Source organism: Mauremys mutica, chromosome 16 (genome assembly GCF_020497125.1).
Source record: "Mauremys mutica isolate MM-2020 ecotype Southern chromosome 16, ASM2049712v1, whole genome shotgun sequence".
NCBI lineage: Eukaryota > Metazoa > Chordata > Testudines > Geoemydidae > Mauremys > Mauremys mutica.
Genome location: NC_059087.1, coordinates 19,312,328 through 19,338,671, shown reverse-complemented (window position 1 = coordinate 19,338,671; position 26,344 = coordinate 19,312,328). Strand labels below are relative to the sequence as shown.

The following is a 26,344-nucleotide window of genomic DNA, read 5'->3' as shown; positions in this document are numbered from 1 at the left end:
CAGTAGCTGTCTCTGAGGGGAGGGAGGTGCCAGCAGCAGCCAGTGAGCAGGGAGCAGATTTGCATGAAGGGGCTGTTCTCCAGCTCTGGGGGTTTAAGAGAGAATTGGAGGGTCCCAGCCACAGACCCGTTTGCCTCAGGAAGCCGAGATCATCTGGATTCCCACCATGGCCTGGGCCCCTCTGCTCCTCGCGCTGCTCACTTACTGCTCAGGTGTGGTGATGGGGCAGGGGGGGCTTCTCTCAGTCGTTCAATCAAAAAGGGACTTTGATTTTAAAGCCATTTCTCCCATTGGTTCCCCAGGCTGTTGACCCCGAGCTTTAATCATCCTGATTTTATCCCCATATTTTCTCCTCCTCTTGCAGGTTCTCTCGCCCAGTATGTGCTGACCCAGCAGCATTCTGACCCCATTGAAGTCACTGGCAAAACCCCAAGATTTCACCCAGGGCATCCAAAGCAGGGAGCAATGGGGTCTCCTCTTCAATCTTGTTACAGGGAGAAACCGGAATTAGATCCACCCCTGGCTCTGTGTTACAGCTCTGAACTCTGCCACCTCTTCTGTTGTGCCACGGAATGAGGACGCCCGTCACCCGATAACAGGCCAAGGCTGGACTCCGATCTCCAAACTTCCAACGTTAGACAAGTTCTCTTCTCCTTCCAGCGTTGTCTAGAAACCAATAGACGCACTTCCCCGTAGTGGTGAGAGCTGCTCAGTGAGAATAGGGGGATTGACCTGCCCTGGAGATGGCAGGGAGCCAGACGCAGGAGGTCACTCTTGACCGCTCTGCCTTCTCCAGGACACGCTGGGTTTGGGAGCAGCTGCCTCCTCCAAATAAAAGCCACCCCTCACGCACGCTCCGAGCATTCCCGGCCGTCCGAGCACCAGCACAACGGCTCTGGGTGAGCTGGGCTGCGGCCAGTGCAAAGCCACCACCTGGTCCACAGCAAAGACACGAGCCCCCCACCACTGAGCACAGCTTTAAAGAGCTGATTTCTGACAGAGAACTAACAAGCCCAGGAGCAGTCACTGAGCGCACAGAGCTGGGCCAGGCTCTCACACAGGGAGAGAAACAGAGGGTGTTAGTTGGTGTTACCAAGATCCCATGTCGAGACGGGCACTCGTCAGATCTCTCTTCTCTCTTCTCTGCTGCTTTGCTGCGGAGGAGCCAGAGCACCTGGGAATGAGAGGGCAGGGACTCTGTGCCCCTGCTATTGGCTAACAGAGTAAGGCTGTTACCCAAACTCACCCTCTCCCTGAGCTGTTCCAGTAAGTGACAGGACCCGCTGTCTCAGTGGAGTTACCGCCGAGAGGAACAGGAACCAGGAAGATCATGTAACCTGGCCTAGGCCCTGCAAGGAGTCAGTGCAGGAGCTGGGACTAGAACACCAGAGTTCCCGGCTCTGAGTCTCGTCCCTGAGCACTAGCTCTCACCCCTCCTCTGGGGCAGCTCAGTGCTGCGGAGGTGGGTACCTGCCCGGCTCTGCTCCCTGGCGTGGCCGTTCTGGGAAGGGAGATCGAATATTATTAACAATGTTACCATAACGTCTGCAAACCTCGTTCAGCCCCAAACTGGAGACTGCCTGGTGCAGCTTTAGTGCACTACGTGCATTGGACAGCAACCACTGACACCCCACAGAGCTTATCTGCCTGCCCAGGAATGCAAATATCACAGAGCAAAGCCATATGATCAGTCTCCATGGGAACCAGGCTGAAATGACCATTCCAGACAGGTGTAAGTGGCTTATACCACGGGACAGTCAGAGACAGCACATTGGAGGAGCATTTGGGATGGTCTCTATGCAAGTTTCACATGAAGCATCATCAGTCCAATACACTGATTGCCTTTAGCATGTATCCATGTCATAAGAGAAGCCTTATTGGGTGTCATGAATCTTCAGTGACGTCCCTTCCCTCCCATGGCGGGGACAGCTCAGCTCATAGCAGCATCAGGCTGCACTGACTATAAAACGCTCTGGGCGTGACATTGGTCACATTCAGAGTGCAACTGAAATAGGAACCTTATGAGGCAAGAGACCCTCACCAAAGGTGGGTTATTCTCACACATGACTCTTTCCCTGTGATCATTAGGTCCCATTAGACAGGAACAGATTAGCATGAAGGTGGAGCTTGGATGCTTCTCACCGAAGAGGATCAATATAAGGGGACGATGGTGGTGGACATTCTCAGTGGATCCAGCTTTTTACCCTCAAAGGGCCTGAAATCTCTCCACCATGCTCTGGGCTCCCCTCATCCTCCTGCTGGGGACGTGGTACAGGTGAGAACAGGGGGAGTGGGGTCAATACACATTGAGGTTGCTGCTGGAGCCAATTCGCAAACTGTGTCACTAGCGGCCGGGGACGGACACCGTGGGGTTCACAGGCTTCTCCACTATTTTTCCAGTTTCCAGCTCGCAGCCTGTGCTGACTCAGCCGCCCTCAGTGTCAGTGTCCCCAGGAAACACCGTGAAACTCTCCTGCACCATGAGCAGTGGGACCAGCATCAGTGGCTAATATGTGTCCTGGTACAACAGAAACCTGGGAATTCTCCACGAGACCTGCTGTATTACAAATCAGGTTCCAGCAAGGGCCAGGGCTCTGGGGTCCCTGCTCGCTTCAACTGTGCTGCGTGGAGTGGCCTTCCCATCCCCAACCTGTGTTCCACAGGGGCCTGTGCATGCTGCTAGGTCTCTGCCTATAGCGTATCACACAACTACTGTCTATATGCCCAGGGACAGGGTCCTGACTCTTGGGATGAGATCAGAATCTCAGCCTGCATTACAAGAAATTATTATGGGTTGTTAAGAAAATCTTGAAGTGTGACAGCAGTGTCCCTCATGCCTGCCTGAGTCTGCAGAGAGCCTGAATCAGTAGTTCCAAGACTGTGACCTGCCTCACACGTCTTAACCCTGAGAACTTACTGCACTTTGGGGCCCTCACCAGCACCACCCCACCTGAGCACTCTGTGTTTTGGGGCTCTGGCTGATGCCATCTCAGCATAGCTCTGATGGGGTTGCTGTCCACATGCAGAGTCCTGTGCTGGGACGCGTAAGTGCTGAGTCTTCCCTTCCCTGGCACAGGCTCCACCACTCTGCAGACAGGGCTCCATGCTCCAGTGAGTTGAGAGGCCCATTCTGAGCATTGGAAAGTCCCCCAGCAGACAGCTCTCGCATGGCTGGCTCCTGCCCCAGCCAAGCCGGCATTGCTACGGAGAACCCCAGGGGGTCATGAGGAAAGGGAGAGCCGGTGCCTCACCCCTGCTTCCAGAGAGGTGGCCAGGTTCCTCAGCAGCCCATCAGTTTCTCTACTTCTGAATCGAATCCTCAGGGGAGTGGGGTAAACACGGCAGTGATGCCGTTGCCAAGTGTCCAGAAGTTTGTCAATGTGCTCCTGCCATACTGGGGTTGTGCAGAGCAGGGATCGAGAGCTTCACGGGGGGAATCTCACCCCAGAAAGAGGGTTTGTTGGGAATCCCTACTTGGTGCAGCACGAGGCTTCAAAAGACAGAGAGGCTCTTCCAGAATATTGTTATTACAGCTGAACTATGGGGAATTTTACAGTTCCTCGGTTCTGAGTTTGGGGGCTCTAAGGTGGTGACGTTCAATTTCTACACTGTCCGGCAATGCTTCAAAGCGCAGGGTAAAGCGCGGTGCAGGAGCTCAGGGTGGTTTTGCCTCCCTGCCTCTTCCCCAATCAAGCGCCCACTCCTCAACCAATGCCAACACCCGTCCCCATCCAACAGCACACCCCCCATCCTGCACCCCAGAAATGATCACCCCAAAACTGGCCATGATTTCTTCCTGCAACAACCAAAAATGGTGGCATAACTCTGAAAACAATTGTGCCCTAGGGGCATGAGAAGAAACCACAGTTTAATTTGAGGTCTCGGGCAGATAAAATTGGAGACTTCTGGGGTGATGGGTTTGCACTTGACTTTCTCCATGCCAATGAAAAGCAAAGCAGTCCTGCCCTACGTAGGTGTCTAAATAAGAGCATTTTTGCAGAGACGCTCTCCCCTGGGTCCCTTTGCTCTTGGGGAGTGAAAGGCAGCAGCAGCCAGTGAGCAGGGAGCTGATTTGCATGAAGGGGCCGTTCTCCAGATCTGGGGGTTTAAGAGAGAATCGGAGGGTCCCAGCCACAGACCCGTTTGCTTCAGGAAGCCGAGCTCGTCTGGATTCCCACCATGGCCTGGGCCCCTCTGTTCCTCACACTGCTCACTTACTGCTCAGGTATTATAAGCGGGAGAGTTTTTCTCCATCACTTTATTCAGGGGATTTTCTCTTCCTCAGGTTCCTGCACAGCCTGTGGTCTGTTCGCTCTTGAAAGATTGATTTTATACCCATGTTTTCTCCTCCTGTCTCAGGTTCTCTCGCCCAGTACGTGCTGACTCAGCCGCCTTCAGTGTCTGTGTCTCCAGGGCAAAATGCTCAACTGACCTGTTCAGGAAACAACATTGGGGACAAGTACGTGCACTGGTACCAACAGAAACCTGGCAGCGCCCCCGTACTCATTATATATCGTGATAGCAGCAGACCCTCCGGAATCCCTGATCGATTCTCTGGTGCCAACTCCGGTAACACGGCCATGTTAACCATCACTGGAGTCCAGGCGCAGGACGAGGCTGATTATTACTGTCAGGTGCTGGACAGTGGCACTGCTCACAGTGACACAGCCAGATGGGGAAGTGAGACACAAACCTCTTGTCAGCAAAGGGGAACGTTTAATAGCACTCGTCCTGTGACAGCGTGAGGGGCCATTTCAGAGGTGTGGGAGCAGGGAGCCAAGCGCATGCTTGAGGCGGCATGCCATAGGGGGCGTTCTGCCGGTCGCCGGGAGGGCGGCAGGCGGCTCCGGTGGACCTTCCCGTCTGCAGGAGGTCCACCGGAGCCGCGGGACCAGCGACCGCCAGAGTGCCCTCTGCGGCGTGCCGCCGTGCTTGGGGTGGCAAAATTGCTAGAGCCGCCCCTGGGAGCAGGTATATTTAATCTGCCCAGAAATCCCTCTAGGCACAGACTGGGACCACGCTGCGTCTCCCTCATAACCCTTGTGAACAATCTCACCCAATGCACAGAGCTCTAAAGGACAATTCAGAGAGCGAGGGGATCTCATCCCTGTTCCTGTTAAAAGGACAAACTGGACTCGCACCCAGTGCCTGGCTCCGTGTCAGTGCTCTCATTTCACCTCTTCTCTGATACCCCCAGGAATGAGGACGCCCCGCACCTGGTAACAGTCCAAGGCTGGACACTGATCTCCAAACTTCTACTGCCAAAGTCAGACAAGTTCTCTTCTCCTCACAGCTTTGTCTAGACAGCGACACACACACACACACTTCCCCGCAGTGGGAACGGGGGATGGACCCTGGCACTGGAGAAGATCATTTGAGTGTCAGGCTCCTGGAGCCGGCAGCCAGAGCTCACTTTTCCCCACTCTCCAACCCCATGGGCCTTGGGGGCACCTGTGCCCTGCACCCAGGAGAACTCAGACCCCTCCCAGCCTCCTGAGATCCTGCACAATAGCCTGCCTGTGAGCAGGGCCAAGGCCTGTGACAAGCCCCCACGTGGCACCAGCAGGAAGGAGAAGAGCCTCAGTCTCTGAGTAACGGGAACGTTAAAGGGCTGATTTCTGAGGTGAAACGCGCAGGAGCAGGAGGGCTCTGGCTGCACAGAGCAGCGCCAAACACTCAGAGCCAAGAGCGAGGGCAAAGGTTAGTTAGCGCAGCCCCGACACCAGAGGGAGGGAGGCAGTGTGAATGCACTGGGCTGGGTTCACTGCTCCCGGCTTAAAACAAGAAGTCCCAGAATGCACCTCTGCTGCTTCCATCTGCTGCTTCCATCACTGTCCAGTCGGTGCAGGAGCTGGGACTAGAACTGCAGAGTTCCCGGCTCCAAGTCCTGTCCCCTGAGCACTGCCGCTCACCCCTCCTGCTGGGGCAGGCTCAGTGCTGCCGCTGGTGGGTACCTGCCCGTCTCTGCTCCCTGGTGGGGCCATTCTGGGATGGAGATCGAACGTGATTAACAACTTCACAATAACTTATGCAAACCTCTTTATTCAGCCCCAGACTGAAGGGTGCTGCTTTCCTGCACGACATACACGCCACGGCAACCACTGACACCCCACAGACCTGCCCTGCCTGCCCAGCAATGCAGATAGCACAGAGCTGAGCCAGAGGATCAGCAGAGGTTGAAACAGGGCTGAAATGACCACTTGAGACAGATGGGAGTTACTTAATAGGCACAGATCAGTATTCAGCTGTTTTCATCCCTCTCACACAGGCGAAAGATATCTCCCTCTTCGCACTCTGAAAACGGACCATTTCTTCCTCCTCTTTGTTTCCTATCTTTTAAGCAGTTACTGTTCCATGCAAGGACCTTCCCTCTTATCTCATGACTTGCTTTGCTTAAGAGCCTTTGGGGTGAGCCCTTATCAAAGGCTTTCTGAAAGTCCAAGTACATTATGTCCACTGGATCACCCTGGTCCTCATGCTTGTTGACACTCTCAGAGAATTGTAATCGATTGGTGAATTCTAAGAGCTCCACCCTTCCCCCTCCACATTCTCTCTCTTTACTCAGGGAAGAGGGGATGACAACTTGTCCCAGCTCACTCCATGGACCGTGTGAACTGCTCAGTCCAGTCTCTCTCCTCCATTTCCTTGTGCAGGGCAGGAACTCTCTGCTGACTAAGGGTCTCCAGCCCCTTCAGCCTCAGAGTGGGCAGAGAAAGCTGCCACTCTGGTAACACCCTCCTGAGACATCCCTATTCAGGGCCCCAGAGATCTTGCCAAAGGCCTGCAGCAAAGAAGGGGAAGGGAGATGCTGAAATTTCCAGTGTAAGACAGGCCCCTGGGCCAGGTGATGCAGCAGGGCTGTTTGCTTAAATATTCACAGGGAAGCATCAGCCTACCCAGGAATGACATTCTGACTGATGTATATGGGAATGATAGAAATTCCGCTCAGAACGTACCTGGTAGGGCTACTAACCCTCCAGGATTTTTCTAATTTCTCGAGGAGCTAAAGATTAATCTTTAATAAAGATTATAACATGGGATGAAAACTCCACGAATACAGCTAACCAAAATTGGCAACTCTAATACTGGGAGTGCACGTCACTGCTCGACCCTCGAATGGAGAGCTGGCCTGCACTGCCCCAGCATCCGCTACCGCTCACACCGGGTGCCCCTGAGGTCAGAACAGGCCATTAGTATCACGGGAAGAGGCAACAATAGCAAAGCAGCTAGGAGGAGGTGACTTCCCTAGCTTGGGTTGCATTTGTCTTAATCTAGGCAGGGGCAATTTCTGAAATATCTGGGTAATCCCTTCTAAAGGTGTGACCAGCCTGATGCCGTGATCAGTGCAGCCAGTACAGAGAAGAACACCCTGAAAAGGAACAACATGAATGCTGGAAACAACTGTATGTGATGTTCCCTGCAGTTGTGAGAGACAGTGAGTAGGGGCCTGCTTTGTGATGAGCTCAGCATGGAGGGTCTCTAGCTTTTGTGAAACCCCCGTCAGAATAATCTTAGTAACAGCAGCACTGACCACCAGGGGGTGCTCTTCACCCTCACAGTACTGGATCTAGTACTGGAGCTAGTACTGGAGCTAGTCGGGCTATACACTGCTGGGCTAGAGAGATCTCTGGGCTTTGGGGCTTTTTATTCCCCAGCAGCGCTCACATCATCTGGACAAGGGACCCTAGAGAACCTTGTTTGGATTCCAACTCTCCAGCCGCCCCCTCTGCTCCCTGGTCCCTGGGGCAGGAAGAGGGTGAAAGCTGGAAGGGACTGGCAGGCGATGTTACCTACAGCCCTGGAGAGTCAGGGACGGGATCATGGCAAGTGAGACGCTGGCCACTAGGGGACGATATCAATCAGTGGGAGCCGACCCCACTGCAGGGAGTGGCTGTGAGGGCCGGTGTGCACCAGCCCTGGGTGTTGGGTGAGGTGCGTGTGCCACACACTCAGAGTCAGGGGCTGTCAGCGCCCAGCACCAGACCCCTCCGGCTCCAGCCCACAAACACTCACACTCTGCGCAATAACAAAGGACGCTGTGCGAGGGCTGCCAGGAATAAACGGGGCCATCGCACTTGGCACGACGGCTGAAAGGTACAAAGAAAAGACGAACCAGCAGCTCCTCCCTCATTCCCGTGGGGCGGCCGGGCCAGACCCGAGCAGGGCTGTGACCCGCTCACTAGGGGCCAGGTTCCAGTTCCCAGAGTGAGGAGCCAGGCCCAGCCACCCCGTGGAATAGGGAGTTTGTGCGTCAAATCGGGACAGTCCTGCGCACCAGGGGATTGATGTAAGGTCGGCAAATATCAACTGCCCTCATCTACCCCCCGCTCCGTAACCAGCCCCAACACCAGTCCCCATCCAACAGCAACCGCCCATCCAGTCCTCACTCCGTACCCAGCCCCAACAACAGTCCCCATGCAACAGCACTAGGATGACCAGATGTCCAGACTTTATAGGGACAGTCCCAATTTTTGGGTCTTTTTCTTATATAGGCTCCTATTACACCCCACCCCATCCCAATTTTTCACATTTGCTGTCTGGTCACCCTAAACAGCACCCACCCCATCCAGCCCCCCCTCTGTAACCAGCCCCAAACACCAGACGTCGTACAACAGCACCCACCCAGCCAGCACCCCAGAAATGATCACCCCAAAACTGGACAGGATTTCTTCCTGCAATGACTGAAAATGGTGGCATGACTGAAAACAACTGTGGCCTGGGGGCATGAAAAGAAACCACAGTTTTCTTTGAGGTCCCAGGCAGATAAAATTGGAGACTTCTGGGGAGAGGGGGCTGCACTTGACTTTCTGAGCAGACCAACCCCATTGGGAGCTCCTCACCTCTGGGACGACCTAGACCAGGGGTAGGCAACCTATGGCATGCGTGCCAAAGGCGGCACGTGAGCTGATTTTCAGTGGCACTCACACTGCCTGGGTCCTGGCCACCACTCCGGCGGGGCTCTGCATTTTAATTTAATTTTAAATAAAGCTTCTTAAATATTTTAAAAACCTTATTTACTTTACATACAACAATAGTTTAGTTATGTACTATAGACTCATAGAAAGAGACCTTCTAAAAAATTACTGACACACAAAACCTTAAATTAGAGTGAATAAATGAAGACTTGGTACAGCACTTCTGGAAGGTTGCCGACTCCTGGCCTAGACTTTCTCCTTGCCAATGAAAAACAAAGCAGCCCTTCCCTACATAGGTGTCTGAGGGGATTTATGCAGAGAGGCTCTCCCCTGGGTCCCTTTGCTCTTGGGGAGTGAAAGGCAGCAGCAGCCAGTGAGCAGGGAGCAGATTTGCATAAAGGGGCCGTTCTCCAGCTCTGGGGGATTAAGAGAGACTCTGAGGGTCCCAGCCACAGACCCGTTTGCCTCAGTAAGCCGAGCTCGTCTGGATTCCCACCATGTCCTGGGCCCCTCTGCTCCTCACCCTGCTCACTTACTGCTCAGGTATTATAAGCGGGAGAGTTTTTCTCCATCTCTTTATTCAGGGGATTTTCTCTTCCTCAGGTTCCTGCATAGCCTGTGGTCTGTTAGCTCTTGAAAGATTTTTTTTATCCCCATGTTTTCTCCTCCTGTCTCAGGTTCTCTCGCCCAGTACGCGCTGACTCAGCCACCTTCAGTGTCTGTGTCTCAAGGACAAAATGCTCAACTGACCTGTTCAGGAAACAACATCGGTAGCAAGAGTGTGCAGTGGTACCAACAGAAACCTGGCAGCGCCCCACTGCTTGTTATATATTATGATAGTGACAGACCCTCCGGAATCCCCGATCGATTCTCTGGTGCCAACTCCGGGAACACGGCCACGTTAACCATCACTGGAGTCCAGGCGCAGGATGAGGCTGATTATTACTGTCAGGTGCGGGATGGTAGCGCTGCTCACAGTGACACAGCCAGATGGGGAAGTGAGACACAAACCTCTTGTCATCAAAGGGGAATGTTTAATAGCAAGATGGTTGTTAACACTCCTGAAATATTAGCTGGACGTGAGACACAGACCAGTGAACGAATTAGCACTTGCTGATTCTTTATCAAGAGCTGGAATCATAGCACCGGCAAATCTCAGCAAAGAGATCTTGGCTATTATTCAAGACAGTGATCTGGGAGTAGAGCTATGTAAAAGGAGAGCTCAAGATGCCATCTATTGGCCAAGCAAGTGCTGTCAAATTGAGGACATGGTACAGTCTTTGCAACCCATGTCAAACTTTCAGAAACAAAAATCAAAAGCAACCAGTGCTACCACATGACGATCGAAACAGATCTAAGCAGAAACTTGGCACGGACCTGTTGAGTTTCAAGGTGCAGATTATCTTATTCTGGCTGATTAATATTCAAATACTTAGAAGTCTGCTTGCTTCAGGACACCACAAGTGCATCTGTCATCAGACAAGGCAGAGTACTAAGAAACCCTGCAAGATAAAGAGACGAATTGTTCTAGACTTTTAGGGATTCAGATTAGAGTTGTGGGTGCTACATTAAGTCCATACAGTTAAATAAAAATTTGAAATTTAGTTACATTTTGTGTAATTTTTTTAAAAAAAGAAATGTAACAATCGTAGGAACTTTGGACTAGGAACAAGTTACCCGTAGTGCTGTCTGGGAGGAGTCATTATGTCAGGAGCCTTATCAGCAGGAGCACTTTGCTACAGCACTTGGAGCCAGGCAGGCACATCCACAGCATGTATCTGTACAGTTCTCAGTAACAAGTTAATTAAAGTGTTTACTGTTATGTAAAGTCTCCCGGATCTTTTCTTATAATAGCTGGTTGGCAAGAGCTATTACACCTTGCACTTGAGACAGTCACTTGGGTCCTGGAGCCAGCAGCAAGAGCTCACTTTTCCCACTCTCCATCCCCAGGGACAGCTGGGAATCGTGGACTCTCTGAGCCCACCTAGCCTCCTGAGAGCCCGCACTCCAGCCCCAGTGCGAGCAGGGCCCGAGGCTTGTGAAAAAGCCACCAACGGGAGAGAGAGACAATCTCTGAGTAACAGGATGTTAGGGAGCTGGCTCCTGAGGTGAAACGTGCAGGAGCAGGAGGGATCTGACTGCACAGAGCTGCGCCAGACTCTCAGAGCGATGAGAGAGAGGGTGAAAGTTAGCGAGCACAGCCCTGACTTCGTGGCACAGGTGGCAGTACGATTGCACTGGGCTGGGTTAGATTAGAGATGTCAACAGAACCTTCCCGTTGCTTTTCTCTTGGGGGCCAGTCTGGGTTTTATCGGCAAGACTGCCAGTAAAGATGCCACCCACACACCCAGCTGCTTAATATTTCCAATAACTGGGCTATGTCTGTCACCTCAAAGTAAGAGTTACCCTTGAATGGCAGCCCAAAGCCACGAACAAGAGCTGATAAATTCTCCCCATGGCTCTGAGAGGTAAATAACTGAGTATTAAAATCCCCACTTCTCAAACGGGAAAAGAGAGACCTGATTGGCCAAACCCAGCCTGCTCTAGAACCCTGTAGCTCGGTGCAGTTACATGAGAGATAAACACGGCCCAGGGAGATCATAGGGGTGCGCAGTCAGTGCAGGAGCTGGGACTAGAGCGATGGAGTTCCCGGCTCCCAGTCCTGACCCCACAGCACCAGCTTCACTCCCTATTTTCTTCCTTCCCCCAGGGCAGAGTAAGTGCTGCTGAAGGTGGATACCTGCCCGTCTCCCTGGTCTGGATGTGCTGGGAACGAGGCTCGGAGACTGACAAACATTTACTGTAACTTCCTCAGCCCTCTTCAGCCACGGACTTGAGGGCTCTCCACACACCCCACAGCAGCTAGAGACCCCTGCAGACTCCACCTGCCTGCCCAGGCACTCAGAGAACCACACAGCAGAACCAAACCGTGGACACAGGCCTAGGGGACCACTTGGGCAAACATGAGTTATGCATCACTGGAGCTGGAAAATGTTTCTGACAAATAATTTATTCAGCTAAAGATGCAGTTTTGGTCGACCCAAAACTGTTCACAGATTAGACACGAATAGTCAAATCTCACCTGGGACGTGGAAGCTTTATCTTATAGGGCTGTAGCTCATCCCTCCTCCTGCACAGCTCCTCCCTGTGATCGTCAGGGCCAATCAGATGAGAGCAGATGAACATAAAGGAGGAACTTAACAGCTCCTGCCCCAGGAGGGTCAGTATAAGGAGCAGACACTGTCAGGCCTTGTCAGCAGCTCTCGCTGGGTTTCTCCCAAGGGCCTGAAATCTCCTCACCATGCTCTGGGTTCCCCTCATTGTCCTACTGGGGACGTGGTGCACAGGTGAGAAAGGGAGAGCAGGTTAAATACACAATAAAGTCACTAGCGACTGGGGATGCACAGGGAGGGTTTGACAGGTTTCTACCATATTTTTTCCAGGTTCCAGCTCGCAGCCTGTGCTGACGCAGCCGCCCTCAGCATCAGTGTCCCCAGGAAACACTGTGAAACTCTCCTGCACCATGAGCAGTGGGACCAGCATCAGTGACTACTATCTGTACTGGTACCAGCAGAAACCTGGGAATTCTCCACGATACCTGCTGAGATATAAGTCAGATTCTGACAAGCACCAGGGCTCTGGGGTCCCTGCTCGTTTCTCTGGTTCCAAAGACACGTCCAGTAACGCCGGCTATCTGACCATCTCCGGGGCCCTGGCAGAGGATGAGGCTGATTATTACTGTGCTGTGTGGCACAGCAATGCTCCTCACAGTGACACAGTCAGATGGGGAAGTGAGACAAAAACCTCCCCTCCCCCAGCCTGGGCCGTGTGGTGGTGTTGGGTGGACAGAACCGCACAGGCTGCAGTGTTTGTTCTCTGCCTATAACACATCCTGCCGTATGGATCGGTTGCCCCCGGGAGGCTGAGATACTATTCAGAGTCCAGCAAGCACCAGGGCTCTTGTTGTTCTTCACAGTGAAGTCCATTTCCTCACTCAGCAGATGCACAGCGCTCCCCTGATTCCTCCTCACGTTCCCTCTGCAGGGGTCGGGTGGAACATCTCTGCCCTTCTCCCTCCTCCTTCCCTCTCTTTTCATGGGGAGGAGGGGAGGAGAACTCTTCCCAGCTCCCTCCATGCACTGTGTGAATGGCTCTTCTCCGTCTCCCTCCTCCATCTCCTGGTGCAGGTGGGAACTCTCTCCTCAGACTGGCTAAGGGTCATCACACACACACACACACCATGAGCAGGGGGAGATACAGCTGCAGTTATACCCTCAGGAGACATCCCTATTCAGGGCCCTAGACATCTTGCCAAGAGAACATAAGAACGGCCAGACTGGGTCACAGCAAAGGTCCATCTAGCCCAGGATCCTGTCTCCCTACAGTGACCAATGCCAGGTGCTCCAGAGGGAATGAACAGAACAGGTAATTCATCAAGTGATCCATTCCCTGTCTCCCATTCCCCACTTCTAGCAAACAGAGGCTAGAGACACCAGGACACTAGAGCCGGCAGCAAAGAGAGGTCCTGAGATTTCCAGTGTAAAACAGGCCCATGGGCCGGGTGACGGAGCAGAGCTGTTTGCTTAAATATTCACAGGGAAGCATCAGCCTACCCAGGAATGACATTTGGATTAGTGTATGTGTGAATAAACAAGTTACACTCGCAACATACTCGGATTCTATGTCACTGACTGCGCCTCCCGGGGGCAACCGACCCGAACGGCCTTAACGTCTGCCACCGCTCAGTAAAGGGCTGGACTGGACGCCGTTGAGGTCACTAAAAGTGGGAATGATATAGAGACGTACTGGGAGAGGGTGGCTGCTGTATCTTATTCCTGGTGTGATTGCCCCAATACCAGGCCGAGGACTTGAGGAGTCGGTCTCTGCATTCACAGAGCCAGGGAGCAGCTGCTGGATGCTGGTCACCCTATTTCCGGTGAGGTGCCCGGGTGGGAACCGAGCTCTTTCATAGGTGATTGGCAGGCAGAACCTGCTCTGTTGGGCACCTGGCCCTTGGAAACAGTCCCTGCCTTTGCCAGGAGCGACAAGACCTCTTGGTGCACATTGACCTCTGCTGGCCTGGCTTTGCCTACCCCAGCCCCAGCTTGTCTGACATTACAGTCTGTGAGGTGAGTGCTGGAGTCACATCAGCTCCAATCTCTGTGGCTCTGCTGCCATCTTCAGGCTCATCCCAAGCAGGAAGCGTCTCCAGCTGTAAGGGTCTGGTTGAAATATAGACATGGGAATCTTCGTGTGGCACTGCTGCAAAATGACACTAGATGGGGATGTGCACCAGGGAACAAGGTTAGTGCAGGGCTGGGGGGTGTGGGCAGAGTTGCACATTCCCACGGGGATACCCAGGAGTCATAATCTGGCTAAGATGTTGAAAAAGGACAGGGATCTGGGGAGCTGCTCTTTCGATTTACCCGACTAAAGACACGGGAAAGAGGCCTGATTTTCACAGGACAGGGGCTTGGCCCCCTTTGGATACCCCCAAATCACTAGTCACCTTTGAAAATCTTGGCCAATCTCTTTTCTTTTCCTCTCAGTTGAGTTCCTGTTAGAGAGGCCTGAACCCAAGCCCTGGATCTAAGCAGAAGCAAACTGTGTGTTTGTGAAAATGATGGCAGCGGGGGGGGAAGGGAGGGGAGGCACGGCAGAGGGAGTAGCGGGATCCAGATCTGAATTTCCCAGCACTGTCAGGGCGTTAGCAGAGGGAGGCTCATTGCTTAGCTCTGGGAACTGGGCCTTGCCCATTATCTGAACTGTGCTGCGACTGATTATTTGTCAGCGTCTGACATTTGCCCAATATCAATTTGCTTGCTGCGTTTCAGGGCTTGGGTCCATCTCTTGTTCCTGTCTTTGGCTAATTTAATCATTTCCCTTTGCATGGACTCAGACTTATGCATAACTTGATGGGAGGTGGCAGCGTGCTACAGAACGTTTACCTGACCTGTGTTATTTAGCGTACACGGCTCAGCGTCCCTGTCTGAAATGGGGGCGTTATGAGCTGCTAAGACTGCACTCGTTAAGCACCAATGAAGTTGAGTAACCGATAATATTCAAGTCCCTAAGAGACTCAAGTACATGCTGGGACGAACGACTGACCTGGAGGAGCTGCTCGCGACCAGCTGCACAGCACATGTGCAGAGACGGCACGGTTAATACTAGGCAAGGCTGCCCAAGCGGAGCACGGTAATCGGCCCCACCTTGCCATGCTAGGCTGCCCAAGCGCACTGGAGCAAAACCAACAGTCTCTTGCCTTAAGGAAGCCTGATCTGATCCTGGGGGATTCCCAAAGCCCCTCTCAAAATGATATACAAAGATCACCCATCACTGATCTGCAGCCACCCCTGGGGTGTAGAGAGACAGCTGATGTACAGCCAACACCACCACTACGCACGAGTTTGGGGCAGGCAGCACAGGATAATAATACAGCCGATCCACTGAGAAATTGAGATGGGCAGAACTAGCTTTGTTACAACAGGCCAGGTCACTGGGGTTAACACCTGAAGGTGCTGTGGGGTCTCAGTGAACCCAAAGGGCCAGGAGCTGCAAAGTGCTTCCAAAGCACTAGTATCATTTATTACAGAAGCTCAATTTCATGTGTCCTCTAAGAGATGTTTCTTCCAGAGATCGTGTCCCCTCACGCCATGCTGGGACACCGGCTTCCGTTCTGCCTCAGCACCTACCCCGTCTACAACACCCGACTTCCTGCAGCCCCCGAGGTGTTTCTGGAGGTCTCTGCGTCCAGCTCAAGCAGTTGCAGTGGGAGAGGCCTGACGTGGTCCCAGCACGAGGCGCTCTGGCATGCTGGGCTGCCCAGCCACCCCACGCAAGGCTGCGCAGCTACTCCCTGCGGCCGTGGCTGATCACTCAGCTGATGAGCCATCAGAGCTCAATTGGGCTTCGCTCCGTGTGACAAGGGCAAGGCCATTGTGAAACGACACGTGTAAATACCCCTGACTGCACAAGGTCAATGACCAATAACCCAGGAGAGCTGAAAGCCTGGCTCTGAGGCAGACTGTGCTAACAACAGGGTGAAAGGACACCCTGGCAAAGGACAACAAGCCCCGAACCCCACGGAAGCCCCACGGAAGCCCAAACTGGGGCTAGGTGTTGGGATGCTGCCCAGGCCCTGGCCTGTGGAGAGAACTGGGCAGGTTGGGCGAGGCAGGGCCCTGCAGCCAGAACAACTGAAAACAGAGCCGGTGATAATGGGAGTCTGATTCACTTCAACTGGCCACCAGGTGCCTTGAGCCACAGACAAGGAGGGGTGGGGAATGCCGATGTTCGGGGGGGCTACTGGCCGTGAAAGCCGGGCTGGTGCTCTCTGCTTTGGTTCGATTCTTTGCCGAGTCTCTGACCCTTACCTGTCTGATAAGCCGGGAAGGAGTGAAGCAAAGGGGGTGGGATTGTCTATGAGACACCTTGCCACTCCCCCCCCCCCCCCGCCCCGCCTCCCCCCCACAGGTTTGGGTTTTGTTGGAGTCAGAGTTTTTCTCAGGCTAAATGCACCCAGTTGACCAGTCTGAACCCAGGGCAAAGCAGCCCCAAGCCGTGCGTGCTGGCTGGGCTGGCTCGCACGTTCAGCGGCAGCACAGCACGCTAGGTAAGCAGGGAGTAAGTTCTCTGGCCCAGTCGCTCCCCACCAGCCGGAAAGAGCCGTTCCTAGGGGAGTGAAAGGAATTAACAGGTCTCTTCACCTGGCTCTGGTTTAATGCAAACTGGCGAGACGGTTGCTCTTACACATGAGGGACTGGCAGCCCTGGCTAGACCCAGCCAGAGCACCGGCCACTTCTCCAGGCAGCTCCACCCAAGGCATCCTAGTCCTGACCCCCAGCACCGTGGTCATTCCACTCCGAGCTCTCCAAGGGGGGAGACTGGCCATGGGAACAGGGGCAAGGCAGAGACCAACTCAGCCTCTTTCCTGCCATAAAAGGCTTTGAACCCAGATCCCCGGAGGCGAACAGTTACCAACTGAAGTACGGGAGACTTGCTTTCCTGAGAGCCTGGCTGCAGGGAACTATAAACAAAGTGATTGCTACTTGCATTGAGAGGCACCTACGTGCCCCAGAAACTACTCTGATTTCCTTTCAGTGGTTTCCAGGAGCCGGACAGTTACACACCATCTGCCAGATGTGTGTGCAATCGCAGGACAGTTGGCAACGCAAGGCTGCTCAACCCCACCGTGTGTTTCCCCCATGACTAGAGTGTTTCAGTGCATTAATGGAATCATGAAATCATGTAACCACAAGTCAGCTTGTAACCACAGGAGCTGACCGCAGAGGGCACACACTGATTACACATGGTAACTGCCCTGCCACGTTACATCACACAGCAGGTTTTCATCGGCTAAGTGTTGGGTACCAACCGGCACTTCCCAGCCTATGAGTCAATTTCAGGTATACAAAACTGCCACTCGGGGCCAAGCAGCCGGCTGTGAAACAGGTAAATTTCATGAGTCCATTTGCCATCATCAACTGATCAGGCGGATTTTGTTCTGATAGGTCAGGTGCAGTGCAGCATTTTCTTACCATTAGCACATCCATACGGTTCTCAGCTCTGGCTGCTCCGGACAAGGGACAGCAGAGAGGCGGCAGCCACTTTGACTGAAATAAAACCGTGTGACACCCCCCCGCTCCCCAAGAAGCTACGAAAAGCTGGAGCCTTTTGCCGCTTCGAATGGCTTTCTAGGGTCTCCTCATTGTTTCGCCCCTTGGAGCAGTAATAGAATGATCAGGATGGGGAATGTTACATGAGTGCCCTCATCTTCTCAGCTGAACGCCGGGTATTGTCCCAGCACCAACCAGCTGTGCAGGTTTCTGCTACCCTCCCCCCGCCCCAGGGACATGAAATCAGGTGTCTGAATATTTTGACGTTAACGTTAAAATCCTTCCATTTAAAACAGCACCCGCCAGCTGTGTGTTGAGGGGGGGGCGTTGCTCTGTCTGGATTGAACACCCTGCGCCGTACGGGATTGGGGACTTTCAAGGGGGATGTTATTGAAGAAAGGCTTTAAACAGCAGCAAGAAGCCCTCCTAGCTTGGGAATCTGGGGTTAACGGAGCAGGCTTGAATTTCAGTTTAAACCTGTCCCCGGGGACCTGCTATTGCAGATGTCTTCAGGCATCAGTAGTCACTGCCCAAGCTGACTCTGTCTGAGTCAGCCCTTCCTGTCCTGCTACCGGCCCTTGGCTACTGGCCCCTCCCCTCCAAGCTCACATCGCCAGCTGTACCTCTCACCCAATGCTCGTCTCGGTCTCTGGCTGGTACAGCGCACACCGAGCTCAGCTCGTCAGGCGTAACTGGCTGAGAATCCAGGGGTTAAGCAGCAACGTTTCATTTCCCAGCCAGGTGGCAGAGCCAGAGCTGTGGGCTTCCTGAAGACACCAGTTGAGCAGGAGACTCTGTCCATGGCTGAGATGGTGCCTGTCCGTCCCCTCCAGGGCAGATAAGGGAAGGACTTATCTTACTACTGCAGTGAATTAGACTGTAGGAACAGCATCTGTTGGGACAATTTTGCTTTGTGCCTTGGACATACAGAAAGATGGACCTCTATGGCTTTCGTGGGACCCAGGAGTTTGCACAGAAGATGTTTATGGTAGATGTCAGTGGTGTGAACATCCAGAGGGCCGTACTCTGTGAGGGGCAGCCGGACCCTCCCTAACCCTAAGAGACACCACACGTCATGGCTCAAAACTTGGAACAGGCCTGTGGGTTCCCCCTGCGGCGGATCACTCCATGGTTCCCAGCAAGGACCAAGCCCCGGGGCTAGGAGGGCCGTTCACAGCAAGAGTAACCCTTACATTGCAACAAACACAAGGAGCCTTCCTACCTGCTGCTTCACAGGGATCTCTCTGACTGGCCTTCTGGGGAAACTGATCCGTTCATATGTTCTAGAGACATCTCCAGAGCTGCCTTCACTGGGGGCCCGATGGAGGATGCTGCTGATACTTCAGTAGCAAGTGTCCTTTAGCAGCTGCATTCTCCTTCCAGAACGGGATTCATTCACGGCATCAAGGTGGATTTCAGAGCAGAGACCCTCATTGTCCTGACCTTGTGTGTCAGTGGGACCCACTGGGAATCGAGCCACAGGCTCGCTGGAAATCTAGAAATACAGAACCAGGTAAACCAGGTTTAAAGTCGTAATATCGCCTTTTTCTTGATGTTTATTTGTCTTGACCTAAACCAAAACAAGGCTGCACTGGGGCTGGCTCTGGGTTTCCACAGGACCTGGGCAAAGGGACCACTATGCTCTAGACATCTGTCTGTGACCCTCTTGCCTCCCCGAGCATTTCAGATCACACATTGATTCAGAAACTCAGCCTGAGAAGTAGGGGAGTCTGCAGCCATGGAGTGGGGGGAAGTGCCATGGTCTGTGGGGTGGTTCAGGGGAGATATGGGTACAGGGGGGTCCGTAAGGTGCTGGCTTCGTAAGGGGAGACTCTAAGAACTGGGGCCCTTTGCTAGAACTGGCCCGGTGCAGCATTCTAGAGATTGGGAATAATCACGTAGCCTCTTTTCCATTCCGTCTATCGACTCCAGTACAATGTATATTATTGATCCATACTCCAGTCCCCAGCCGTACATCCTGCCACCTTATCCACTCTGTGGACAACTTCATAACAGGGAGAGCCCCTCACACAGCCCCAGGCTCCCTTCCTCCCAACCCCTATTGCTTAGCTCTCCACGTCTTGTTCTGCGGTTCCCTGGAGGCCCCGGGACTCCAGGCCGAAAGGTCCTGTGCCAAACAGGTGGGTGGAAATTCTGTTCATGTCTGTGATCTGTTTTATCCTATGGGTTCTGTGCCTTGCTGTGCACCAGCACCGCTAATGCGACACTACCTGTGTCTACATATGTACGCGGTGCCCTGTAGCAGGGCACCATAGAGAGGTCAAAAACACAGAAATGGAAACGAAGCTGGGCCCAATGACCCCATTCTGCCAAAACGAGAGGAAAAAAGATCCAGAAAGGACGCGCTGGTGAAGAAGACAGGCCAAGACGCTCAAAGACAAACAGAACTGAATAGAAAGGCCCTGTGCTAGGACTCAAAGAGAATGAGAGTTTGTTCTTTGGGATCAGCATCCGATTTAACTCAAGCCCTTGACCGGTGGCGCAGTGGCTAATCCCTTGGGAGAGAAGCTGATTCCACAATTACACTCCCCACTGAACTATTATCCGTCTGCCTGTATCGCCCATGAAGAGAAATCTGGGTCCCTTCTCCCAAAGCTCAACATTCCGGCCAATCAGCCTCCCCATCCAATTCACCCCACCGATGGGACGCCCAGGCCACAAAGCAGAAGCGAGCAGCTGCCGGGATATTTTTGCACAGCCGTGTGTCACCGTGCGTATATCTTCGGCGGCGGAACCCAGTTGACCGTCCTCGGTAAGTCACTCTAATATTCATTTACAATCGTTTCCCAGTTGTTGCGGGTTTTGAATTTTTTTCCTTTGTCTCCCCTTCTCAACTTCTCTGTCTATTCCGGGCTGGGTGCTCGTCTACTCTGCCCTAATCACCAGGAAAATGTGTGCGTGGGCAAAGGGGGGTTGCTCTGTTGAATGACAAAACGCAGGTCCTGTGTTGTTACAGATTTTTCCACTTGTAAAATGTTTTTGTCCTTTTGTTACTGATGAGTCCCCATTGATCAAATCTTTGGTCACATAACGGGGTTTTGTTTTATTACAGGTGATAGTAGGTGGGGGTACCTCCTAATTTCAGAACCCAGCCAAATTATATTTTAATTGTTTATCTAACAAAAAATTTTCTCGGTCAGTTTTCACTTTCTGATGGAAAGATACCCAGGTAAGGCTATGGTAACAAGGAGAAAATATTCAGGAGTTTGATATATAAGGTTTTAGTTTCATAGAAGACGGGTCAGTCCTGCAGCCAAAAAAAGTGGGGGGAAAGGGTATCCGTTTCAGAAATGGTCAAAAAAGACAGCTGCTTTTTTTTTTCCATGTCTAATGCTTTTTCTGAGGTTATGCTGGAAAAGTTAGACGGTTTTGGTGAGAATTTTCAACTCAGAGTAAGAAAATGGGAGCGGTCAGTCAGCTAAGAGGGAGCTAGAAATGTCTCTTGAAAATACAGGTGGATGTTTTAGGTCAATCCCCAGGGGAAGAAGCAATTAAAAAGATACTTTGAATTCTCAGTTGCAATTAAAAGGGAGACAGAGCAAATTCTGATGACTTCTTCTTGAAACATGAGACATCCTCTTTTGCAAATAGTCCGTTCAGTTTTAAGCATCTGGCTGGCTGCCTAGTCACTGTTGAATCGGAGCTTGCTGAGATTGAAAAGAGACAGAGGAGGATTTCTCCTTGTCATGCAGATACTTAGATATTACCATGATGAGCGCTAAGAAGACCCGCGGTAGCTAGATAGGCGACAAAGATGGTCTTAAATAGCGAGACTCACATATGGATGAGGAACTGCTCCAAGTAGGACTCTGTAGCCTGGAACAGAGAGGTGCAAGAGAGGATTCAGCTGAAAGTGTTTAAGATTATGAATGAATTATTGCGATTGTTAGCAAGCGAACACGGCTAACTCCTCTCTTCTCACTGTCCGTTGAGCCGAGGGGTCTCTAGATGGAAGGATTGGCAGTATGCATTTGCCAAGTAAAAGGGTGTATCATCCCCAGGGGAGATGATGGAGTAAAACACTGTAGCTTGAGTTAACAAGAAGTTGGATAATTTTATGACCAGTTAACGCCACTGTTCTGTGTCTTGCACATGCAAAGGCAAGGGAATTGATATCTTGTGCTTCGGGACATAGGCTGATCATTGCGACAGGACAGAAGAGTGTCCCTGCCCAGCATTGCACAGCTGCATTGAAATGGGCCAGATTATGACTTCAATGGGAACTGTGGTGGCACAGTGCCTCTGAGAATCAGATCAATAGGAATTGCTGTACAGTGTCAGACCACTGAGCTGGCAATTAACACACATGCTTAAGAGGAAAGTGAACAAACAAAATTTCCTAATTTTCAGAGGTGCTGTGTGCCCGCAGCTCCCAATAGCCGTGCTGAGTGCTCAGCATCTCTGAGAATCAAGCCGTGTGTGCAGGTCTGAACATGTCTGTGCAGTCAGAATATGCAGGACTAAGTCAAGGGATGATTTCCTTTGGGAGTTTATCCACAGATATTTATTCCTCTCTACTAGCGAGAGGGAAACCAGCAGCAGACAGGGTCGCACCAGCAACGTTAGAATTTTTTTATTTTATTTTTTTCAGAAAGCGTCTCGTGAAACATCTAGGACAGTGGTTTTCAACCCTGGGGGGCCACAGACTATGTCTAAGGTTGCCAAAGGGGTTCGCACCTCCATTCAAAATCTTTTAAGGGTCCGCAAATGAAAAAAGGTTGAAAGCCACTGAACTAAGAGTTTTCGAGATTCTGATGGGACTAACATATTGTCATTTAAGAGAAAATGAACCCCGATCTAGAAACAATGGGCCAAAATCTGCTCTCGGTTACATTGGTGTAAATCTGGAGTAACTGGATTCACTTTGTCCTAGAAGATATTGAAATGATGGGTTCTCCTTCCAACAGCATGTTTGTGTGTGTGTGTGTGTGTGTGTGTGTGTATATGTATGTACACACACACACACATAAATTAGCCTCTCTCAGTCAAAGCCGTGAATTTACAATAGCTGAGAATCTGACCACAACCTTCAGTGACTATCAATGACCACTGAATCTAGTGGGCCTCTATGTTAGCACATGGGTCTCCTTGGGGGAACTCATTGCAGGATGAGGGTGTAAGTCTCTGAAGGATCACTTTTCGTTCAGGAGGAGGGAATTTCCCTACTTATCGGTTGCAGCATTAACTGCACCATAGCACTGAACAATGAATAATACATTGATGAAACACGGGAAACTCTAGATTGCTCTCTGCTGCTTGTTTGTTCTGCAATCAGTGCCGGGAATATTAGCAGCTCTGGCAGTTGTTAGCAAGGAGGTTTCTTTAAACATGAGCTGAAATTGACTTTGAAACTATTGGGCCATATTCTTCTCGGTTACTGTGGTAAAAATGCATTGATTACATGGGATTTACACAGCGTAGATGAGAGGAGAGTTTGCCCTAGAGAATCTAGTTCACTATAGCTATCTCTTTGAATTGCCAAATGCTGTACAATTGAACGCAGGAGAGCGAGCCCTTCTGGCTCTCTACTCAGATAAAATATTGCCCCACTCCTGCCATTGGATCCTCACAGGCACACTCAGATAGCATCTTTGAAGCCGGTGGTTTGGATCTGATTGCAGGATTAAGGCCTAAGAGGCTAAATTTCTTCAACTTGAACACACAGAAATAATCGGACGTAGCAATGCCCGGGTATGATTGTGAACTCCGCAGTAACAGAGCTATGGGATTAAATGTTGGCTTGTGCCAGGTCAGCCTTCAGATGAGCATGTCTCAGTAAAGGGCCATTCATTCCCACTAATGTGGTGTTCAGCTGTTATAGCCATAGAGCCAGTGAGGTCGTAACGGACAAGATTATTAATGCTAGGACCTAATTCCAGGCAAGCAGGAGATCTGCAGTGGGAGAACTGTGCCGACAGGAAGTAGCAATGTAGGGTGCCGTGACAGATTCTGAACTTGCAGAAACTCTGATGCTGCCTGTGGGCCATAATCTACCCTAAATCTTTGCATAAAGAACCTGATCCAGCAGAGCAGTTAAGCACATGCTTAACTTTAAGCGCCTGAGTAGTCAGTCTATTGACTTCCAGGGGATGGCTGATGAATTTAAAGTTAAGCATGCGTTTAAGTGCTGAACTGGATTAGGGCCCTTATTCTCATTTTAAGGGCCCAAATTTTGCTTTTGGTTTCTCTGATGCAGTCAAATTGATGGCAGTGGTTTAACATTTCCCTCAGTACCTGCCTAATGCAGCCCTAAAGTATTAAGAAAACAGTAAGAATAAAAACTTGAAAGACGCTATGCGAGTTCTCTGCCATGTGTGGAGTATCCTGCAGGAGGAGATACTGAAGGGGCACAAATTTCTATAATACCAACCAGTAAAAACAAACCAATTTAAATAGCTCTCAGGTTAGGCAGGATTCCAGATCAGAGCTAACCCTGGAGCCCTCCGAAACATCCACATTTCCTACAGCCAGCAGGTGGGCACAGGGTGGCAAATGCTAGCTGGAAGTTTTAAAGATAGACTGGCTCTCGCGTGAGGACAGCAGCCCAGCAGTAGCGGGCGCCATTTTCTGTACGAAAGCAAAGGCTGCTTTCCATGTTCTGCTGGCAGCTCACAGCAGACCAAACGTAGTTGACTCAGAGAATAAGCCAGCTACACTCCTCAGCCCTGAATTCCTGAGCAATCTTGCAAATGCTGTGGCAGTGCCACATGGCTCCTTAGCTGGTGGGAGAGGGAAGATGGTGGGAGAGATGCTGGGGAATGTTTAACACTGGAGATTATTATACAGTATTGCCAAATTTTGGTGCAGGATTTCTCTGGGAGGATGATCTGTATCCATAGAATAGTCCTTTCGGTGGAAAAACATTATCAGGGGTTTAGCTGAACTGAGCTTTTCCTGTTCTACTCCACTCTATCTTTGCCGGATAGAATCCGGAGATGGAGTTTTGATTTGATTTTTAATGGTAAGACTTTATAGTTACAAAGCAGCATTGGTTTAGATTTCAGGCAGTTTCTCCCTCAGGCACCACAGACTTTATTTAAAAACATAAAGCTTTATAGACCCGAAGAGCCAGATCCTCCACTGGTGTCATGGAACTACATTGATTTATAGTAGGTGAGGATCTAGCTCAAAATATCCAGTACCTTGCATTCTGCATTGGCGGCATCTGAATTTGATGTTCCACTGTGTATCTGAATTCTTTTGGTTTTCTTCCTAATCTGACTCTGAACCACATTGTCTTGTAGGTCAGCCAAAGGCATCTCCCACTGTGCACCTCTTCCCTCCATCCTCGGAAGAGATAAGTACAAAGAGCAAAGCCACGCTGGTGTGTCTGATAGAAGGCTTTTACCCAGGGTCAGTCCAAGTCACCTGGAAAGCTGACAGCAAGCAGATCTCCACTGGAGTGGAGACGACCAAACCCTCCAAACAGAGTGACAACAAGTACATGGCCAGCAGTTACCTGTCTCTGGCTGCATCAGATTGGAAGAGCAATGAGTCCTACACCTGCGAGGTGACACATGATGGGAAAAACATCGTGAAGTCTTTGCAGCGCTCACAGTGTTCTTAACCCTCTGACGGCTCAGCTGGTCCTTGTGTCTATCAGTAGAATTTTCCACAAAAGAGCCGGGATCAGTCTGTAGCATCACCTTAATGCTGATCTCCAGCAGGCTCTGCTTCCTGTGTGATGTGGGGGATCTTTGATGATCCCTTTGATATCTGCTTTTATTCCCATGTTCCCACTGCTCTCACCCCTCTGCATTCCCTGGAAATGTCCTTCCTGCTTTAGTCTCTGATGCAGCCTTGTTATGATATTAATAAAACCAGAAACATTCAGCTATCGCTGTGTCCGTGAAGAGTTAAAATTATTGCCTCTTTCAAATGTTTTCAAAAAGTTGTTTATCATGATTCTGCAATAAAAAGATGGACATTTATCTGCCAATAGTTTATTCTTCTGGTTCCAAAGGCTGAACTGATTTCTCTCAATTTATCTGTCAATAACTTATTCCTAGCAAATATCAGTAAGATTTAGTAGCCACTGGGTAAGATATATTCATAGTTTTAAAACTCTCTCTTGGATTTTCATCTGGAGTAGATTGGTACCATGCCACTGAATTGGGTGGAGTGAGGCCGATTTACGCCTGCTGACAATCTCACCTTGTTTGCTTTTGTCTAGCAATAAAACCACTAGCACCAAGCTTGGGAGTTACCCTGAGTCTGGCGAAAGGTGCTACTGCTCTAAGCAACAGAGGTTGCAGCTGCCAGGGCAGAAATATTCTGGTGGGACCCACTGCTCGGTTTCTCTTGGGAGCTCCCATGGTCTGAACTTAGCCACAGTTATGTGGCTCTCGAGTCTCACTTAAACACTATGAAGCAAGCATAAGTGAGTCTTTCTATTAGTGGTGCCGTGGGTCTTTTGCTGGCTCTCTGCACAAGAGTGTCACTGGACTCACCTTCGAATGGCGTAACTGGACCACGAACAGACCTCATGCTACGCCAGGCCACTCAATTCACTGAGTATCTCCTGCTGCTGGTGTCCCTGGCCGCCCACAAGTCACAAAAACAGCCGTGCAGCCAGGGAAATGCACCTTCCCCTTGAATGCCAAACTGCACTGTGCTGCTCTGGGTGGGACCTGCTATTCGTTCGCGGGGGGCGGATGGCTACGGGCTTGTCAATTACAAACAAACATTATTAGGTAAGAGGAGCTTTGAATAGATTTTTTTTAAATCAAAAGCTCTTTGGTCCGAGCTGCTGTGTCCCTGTTCCTTCTCCCAAAGGGGAATGTCTCAGCAGTG

General features: G+C 51.3%; 2 protein-coding genes and 2 gene segments (V, D, J or C); all 4 read left to right on the top strand.

Annotated features, from left to right (window-relative positions):
- LOC123351200 (immunoglobulin lambda-1 light chain-like) overlaps window positions 1–26,344 on the top strand; it is a 624,702-nt gene that overhangs the window by 556,390 nt on the left and 41,968 nt on the right. The window lies entirely within an intron of this gene.
- LOC123351197 (immunoglobulin lambda-1 light chain-like) overlaps window positions 1–26,344 on the top strand; it is a 668,923-nt gene that overhangs the window by 607,458 nt on the left and 35,121 nt on the right. The gene's annotated exons all lie outside the window — the stretch shown is intronic.
- LOC123351198 overlaps window positions 1–26,344 on the top strand; it is a 576,764-nt gene that overhangs the window by 541,208 nt on the left and 9,212 nt on the right.
- LOC123351201 lies at window positions 12,148–25,482 on the top strand. The segment is given in 4 exon segments: window positions 12,148–12,262; window positions 12,359–12,674; window positions 20,263–20,303; window positions 24,796–25,482. Coding segments are annotated over 4 exon segments (726 nt in total).